This window comes from Heteronotia binoei, chromosome 3, assembly GCF_032191835.1.
Source record: "Heteronotia binoei isolate CCM8104 ecotype False Entrance Well chromosome 3, APGP_CSIRO_Hbin_v1, whole genome shotgun sequence".
Lineage (NCBI taxonomy): Eukaryota > Metazoa > Chordata > Lepidosauria > Squamata > Gekkonidae > Heteronotia > Heteronotia binoei.
In genome coordinates this window covers 87,720,170-87,726,781 of record NC_083225.1, presented here as the reverse complement: position 1 = coordinate 87,726,781, position 6,612 = coordinate 87,720,170, and the positions used below count along the sequence as shown (strand labels likewise).

The following is a 6,612-nucleotide window of genomic DNA, read 5'->3' as shown; positions in this document are numbered from 1 at the left end:
AGCAGTGACTCGCGAAAGCACATACCCTTTTACAAATTGTGTAAAGTTTTTAAGCTGCTCCTGGATTCTTACTGTTTTCTGCTTACAGAAAGATTAACGCGGCTACCCATCTTGATCGATCTTCATTTTATTAATCTGTTAGGGAAGAAAGAGATAGAAGAAGAAGGGGAACGCAGACGCTCTTGCTCGCTCTTCAGACAACAGCAGAAAAAATATCGCGTCCTGCATTGAACTGAATTGGGAGGGGCCGAGCACGTTCCAGGCAGGGTTCATACCGAAAGAGAAGGGCCTCCACCTTCCCAGCGGCAAAACTACATTACCCATCAGGCATCTGATCCGCCGGCGCTCTTACGTTCGCCGCTATCCATTGAGACCCGGAAGCTCTTGGTGGCACCGTGACCGCTCGAGCTTCCTTCTTTCTGAATCGGGATCTAGCTGAGGTAAGGCTCTTCGAGGGCTAGGGGAATCATCCGTCTCCATCGGCAGCCCTGGGGTCTCCGGCGGCCACATTCGGCTTCTCCTTTCCTTGTCTCACTTTCCTCCAGAGGTTTCGTGTTTTTGGCATAGAACGATTGGCTTCCCGCAGCAGCATGAGCCAAGCTCCTCTGGGACCCCGGCGAAGGCCATGAAATTGGAGGGGGATGGGAAGACCGAAGAAGAGACAGAGGGAGGGAGCAGTTTATGGGTGCTTGACATCTCCGCTTTTCGATTATATTTCTTTTAACAATTTGGTAAAACAAAGTGGTGCTTTTGTACCTTGTGGCGTTCATTTTTTCCTTGAACATGGTCTCTGTGGTTGGAATATTTAACATACAATCTGCGGGGATTCCAGTTTAGAGCTTAAAATCGATTATGTCAATTTCACAATAAATACAATATTCCCGAAATGCTATTTTGTCCAATACAGATCAACTCGACAACTCCTGCTATGGAATTAGCTTGATTTCACTTAGCCAGAGGTCACCTCTCACGTCTAAAATGTTTTAGTTTAACCAATAACTTGGCTTCGAAAGCAGTAGTCATAACGCACATTCATTTAAAATAAGTGAGTTTTGTAGGATCTGCCCTTGAAACTACAGAAGAAAAATTTGATGTGCAACGTATCACTTGGCACTCTTGTCTGCTACTTTTAAAATAAAGATTTTGAAACTCCCTTGGCATCATCTTGTCAGGAACCACCTGTGTATTTTCAGTACTTGGTCACAATCTTTGTCAGTAGAGGGTACTTATTATACGATGACCCCCCCCCCCCCCCAAATTACAGTGATTTACATTTCTTAACTTCCCTCCCCAGTACGCAATGGGCCGTGTCATCCGAGGCCAGAGAAAAGGTGCTGGGTCTGTGTTCAGGGCTCATGTGAAGCACAGGAAGGGTCCAGCAAAGCTGAGAGCTGTCGACTTTGCTGAGAGGCATGGCTATATTAAGGGCATTGTGAAGGTAGGTACCTGGTTGGTAAGATGTGGAAGTTTAAAATTGTTGACTGGGAGTAGCTTCTTACAAGCTGATGGACCATCATGAGCAACTAGTTACTTTGGGGAATTCTGAAAACATTTCTTACTAGAATTTTATTTTTATCTTACTGATTTTTTTCCATAGAGCTCAGGGCAGCATACATGGTCCCACCGCCCTCCAATTTTCTTTATACAAAGTCATAATCCCTGGTGTAAGATCATTCAGTGATGTTCCACATTAGTCTCCCCAGTTCTAATTAATTATTTCTTAATCAGCACTGGCTCTCAAGTGATGCTTTAAAAATTCAACAGATTAGATAGGTGGGGGAGAAAACTGAAGGGATAAAAACTTAACATGTAAATTAAAAGCCAAGCTTGTAGTAAAGAATATAAAAATAAATTATTCTTATTTGAATTGTTCAGATACATGCCTCCTTGTTTAGTTTGCAATTCTTGCTATTCAGATGCTTTAATGGAGCAGTTTGTACATATTATCGTTTTATAGTAGTCTAGATAAAGAGTTCTCTTGACTCAAAAATGCTTAACCTTTTAGTAACAGAAGAGCACAAGTAAATACTTCTGCAGACTGGCAGCATTGCCAGTTATAAACCTGAAATCAGATCTTATTCTTCCAGATATTCTTAAATTGCTATTTTGTTTCATTAGGATATCATTCATGATCCTGGCCGAGGAGCTCCTCTTGCCAAGATTGTTTTCCGTGATCCATATAGGTTTAAGAAACGAACAGAATTGTTCATTGCAGCTGAGGGCATTCATACAGGACAGTTTGTGTATTGTGGCAAAAAGGGTGAGTTAAAACAAACATTTATGTGAAATACAATGTAGTGAGAAGAGACTGGATCACAGTGACACTACTGCTTCTGTATAACACAAATATTTTTCTTCTAGCTCAGCTCAATATTGGCAATGTGCTACCTGTTGGCACTATGCCAGAAGGCACCATTGTCTGTTGTCTTGAAGAGAAGCCTGGTGATCGTGGTAAACTAGCTCGTGCTTCTGGAAACTATGCCACAGTTATCTCCCACAATCCTGAAACTAAAAAAACCCGAGTGAAATTGCCTTCTGGCTCCAAGAAAGTGATTTCCTCTGCAAACAGAGCAGTTGTTGGTAAGTGTTGCCCAAACCTATGTTAAACTTCTTTAACCTTATTAACTGCTCCTCTTCTGTAAGAAGCGGAAAATATACTGCCTTACTTGTAGATGTTCAGTAAGTATGAAATACATACTGTAAAGAGGCTGGTTTGCACAAATTCTTTGTGCAAGATGTCACTGTCCACTGTTGTACAGTAATAGTTAAGAGCAATGTTCCCTCTAAGCTGCAGAGTCTTGTAAGCAAAAATTCTACTTTGTGAGCTACTGGCATTAAAGTTGTGGGCTACTGCATAAATTAGTGTGCTCTGGGGTCATCCTTCCTGAGCTAAGACAAAAATGTGTGAACTGGAGGCTAAAAATCTGTGAGCAAGCTCACGCTAATTCAGCTTAGAGGGAACACTGGTTAAGAGGCTGCTAAAACAGTGAAACTAATTTATTTACTTACAGGGAGTGATATGGAATGTGTAGCAGTATTTGCATGTGTTGTCAGGAAACAGTTGCTTTACGGAATGAGAATAGAATCACACATTGTCTACCTTATAAGTTGTTTTTATGGAAAGGATATTTCCAGAAATATATGTGTCTACATATATTTAGAATATTTTGTGAAATATTAAATAGCTACATGTTTAAGCTGCTAATGTCTTGCTAGACTGTAGCCCACAAACACAAATAGATCTCTCTATCTCGGCTTGGCTTCGCGAACGAAGATTTAAGAAGGGTGCAATAGTCCACGTTTGCTGCAGGCTCGCTGGTGGCTGACAAGACCAATGTGGGACAGGCAGGTCCGACCACAGCGGCTGCAGGGAAAAGTCTGATTTAGGGTTGGTCCTGTAGCAGTGCGATTCTTCCTCAATCTCCTTTTGTCCTCAAGACCAGCTATGCGTGCGTTCTCAAAGGAAGAGACAGCCTGGTGGATGGTGTGCCTCCATGCTTTGCGATCTGAGGCTAGGTCAGACCACTGGTGATGGTTGATGTGACAGGTGCTAAGGGATTTCTTCAAGGAGTCCTTGTACCTCTTCTTTGGTGCCCCTCTATTTCGATGGCCGGTGGAAAGTTCGCCATACAGGGCAAATAGATACAAATAGATAGGAATTCAGTATATACTGAGAATTTGCAACCATTTGCAGAAACTGCTTTTGGTAGTGACTGTGGCCAAAAATGTAACCTTAAAATTTTCTGGGATGAAGTAGATTGAAGGTTATGAATTACTTGAGTAATTGAGCGGTATATGCACACTACTCCATAAACATTGACCACTGTAATGGTATTTGTTTGGAAAATTCATCAGGTGTAGTTGCCTCTTTTTATGGCTCAGGCTAACTCATTTTTTACCAAATTGTCTTTTTGAATCTTCCAGGTATTGTTGCTGGTGGTGGCCGTATTGACAAACCTATCTTGAAAGCTGGGCGAGCTTATCATAAATACAAGGCGAAGAGAAACTGCTGGCCTCGTGTCCGTGGTGTGGCTATGAATGTAAGTAGTTTGACTATTTAATAACTTTTTAACCTCATCTTACACTATTGTCTGCTTTACTGTTCTAAGAGATGTTAATTATTCCAATATTTAAGTTACAAATGCTAAAATGTACTTGTGTTTAATTTATAGCAGCATTTGTAGATGTCAGTCTTACAGCTATTGTTCTCTTAACCCTAGCATCTTTGAAAATTTCTTATAACCAAACCAAGTAGCTGCAGGACATTGTCTTCACTCTCACAAAAAAATGTAATGTAATGGTTGCAGCACAGAGTTCTAGTGTCAGGGTTAATATTTTTGAAGTGCCATCTTTCATAGAGAAACTCATTCTGCTTTGCTTTTGACTGGGTTACTGTTCTCTTCCACAGCCTGTTGAACATCCCTTTGGTGGTGGTAATCACCAACACATTGGTAAACCCTCAACCATCAGGAGAGATGCTCCAGCTGGCCGTAAAGTTGGTCTCATTGCAGCCCGTCGTACAGGTAGACTGCGGGGAACGAAGACTGTGCAGGAGAAGGAAAACTAAGGCCTTATGTTCAGCATTCATAGAGAAATAAATCTTGTGAGACTGGTAAATTATGTCAGATTCTTTTTTTTTGCATTGGGCAGTCTTAATTTTACATTAACAAAAGAATTGAGTACAGCCTGCAGGTTAATTCATGCTATATTCTTGATGTTCATAGTAACTTTTACATTTCCTTTATTGATGTAATGCTTGTACTTTCTCATAAATCAGTACAGCCAAGTGTTTAGAGTATTGCATGTCAGTATTTCACTTCTAACTTGAAGTCAGATAAAAACATGACATCCTGCCATACACAGAGACTTAAATTATAAGTTACATTCCTGGATCTTATGGAACTTCCTTCTCCCTAACAAATTCTCTATAAAACAGCAGGAAGTTTCAAAGGTAGATTGATGGTAGGGGGCAGTGTTTGCAATTTGTTGTAAAAACTATAGTGCTGCCAAATCAGGCAATTCTGGGTGCCACTTAGTCAGTGGCCTTAAATGTTTAATTGCCCAGAATGGCAACGTGTAGAACTTACAGGAAACTTTGGTTAATCAGGTATTTCAAGATGTCAAGAACTTCCACTAGAGTTAGAACTGATGTAAATAGAATTGCATCCAGACTTCCATGAGTGGTTCTGCTGGTCCAGTAGGCTTTTTAACAACTTCCCCCTGAAACAATGAGGTATGCATTAGGACTTGTGCAGACGCACTAGTGCTTTAACAGCCAAGACCATAGCTAATCTGTCCCATTGATGTCCTTAGCTCTCTAGAGCAGGGTTTCCCAAACTTTTCTTTCCTGTGGCCTGGTTATTTTTACACTTCTTTGTGACCCACTAAAATTTGGGGGTGGAGCTAGGAGACAGGAAATATGTTATTTCCTGTGGTGTCAAGGGCCAAGTGATGTCACTTCCGGGGCACACTGAACCAAAACTCCACCTTTTCCTGTGATGTCACTTCCAGGGCACTCCCCAAACCTGCCTCTTCTTCTGAAGTAAATTCATTTTCAGAAAAATCTATCTGAAACTCATGCTGAGCCAAAATGAGGGTGGAAAGTGGGCAGTCTTCTCTTTCCACCCCCACACCTGCATGCACCTGTTTCTGTGTTCTTCTCCAGCTTGCAAGCATTCCTAATGCCCATGTTCAATTGCCTGCACAACCTACACACCCCTTCCTCAACAGCACTGGCCAGTGTATGCAGTTGGGAGTGTTGTTGCCATTGCCATCAGGAATGCCAGCACTATGTACCACCCACACTGGGCCCTGACAGCTGCTCTACCTCAAAATTGCTGACAAATTTATTAGGTCCTTCCTTCAGCTGCTACTACTGGAACCCTGCCTCAAGCTACAACAAAGCTTGCTTGGTTTCAAAAAAATCTTTTGAAAGCTATTTGTCATATTTTTCTTTGGTTAAAACACTGGGAAATTGCTGTGAAAGGAAGCAGAGAATTGTACTGCGATTAGTGAATTAATTTCAAATTATATGAAGTTCATACAAGCTTTTCTGCAGTTATCCCAAAAAGGATATTTATGAGGGGCTTGCAGCCTTTTGCTGGCTGTGTTTCCCATGCCTTTAAAAGCAACCTGTTGTGCAGATACTTAGCCAGTGAACTTCTTTCATCCTTTTTAATATCTACAGGAGGAGTTTAATTTTGGTGTCAGACAGCTGTTAAAAGCAGGACTAGTAAAATGGTGCCAGGTTCATAGTACCATCACTTCCAGTGCTGCTGAGATATACCGCAGTAATCTCCAGTAATTTCTTTCTGCCCCACACCTCTCACTCACTCACTCACTCAGAAATCTCATAGAAGGCCAGCTGGCTACAACTGGGGGTGCCAACTTTTCATTGGCAGAGCTTTTATGTCTGCAGCAACAGTATGATGAACAGAAAAGTTTCATCCAGTAAAAATGGAAGGAAAGAAAGAGAAAGGGAAAGAATGAAATGGAAGGAAAAGAAAAGAAAGAACATGGAAAGATCCAGTCCAAAATTCCCTCATACAATGCCCAAAAAGCACCAGAATGTCCTCCAGTGGGGCCAGGGCACTAGAAGCCTTCCCACTGTTG

The 6,612-nt window shown here is 41.6% G+C and overlaps 1 protein-coding gene across 1 annotated transcript; it reads left to right on the top strand.

The window, feature by feature from the left end:
- Positions 1–1,261: 1,261 nt before the first annotated feature.
- LOC132568387 (large ribosomal subunit protein uL2) lies at positions 1,262–4,617 on the top strand. The gene is made up of 5 exons (XM_060234138.1): positions 1,262–1,438; positions 2,119–2,260; positions 2,362–2,580; positions 3,925–4,040; positions 4,409–4,617. Exons 1-5 carry the CDS (start codon positions 1,301–1,303, stop codon positions 4,565–4,567), a joined length of 774 nt encoding a protein of 257 aa, XP_060090121.1. The 5' UTR covers positions 1,262–1,300; the 3' UTR covers positions 4,568–4,617.
- Positions 4,618–6,612: the final 1,995 nt, after the last annotated feature.

Bases quoted from the DNA above. Each gene is read 5' to 3' on its own strand.
- LOC132568387 (XM_060234138.1), top strand. From the start codon at position 1,301: ATGGGCCGTGTCATCCGAGGCCAGAGAAAAGGTGCTGGGTCTGTGTTC. The intron at 2,581-3,924 runs GTAAGTGTTGCC...TGAATCTTCCAG, and splicing joins TGCAAACAGAGCAGTTGTTG to GTATTGTTGCTGGTGGTGGC. The intron at 4,041-4,408 runs GTAAGTAGTTTG...TCTCTTCCACAG, and splicing joins TCCGTGGTGTGGCTATGAAT to CCTGTTGAACATCCCTTTGG.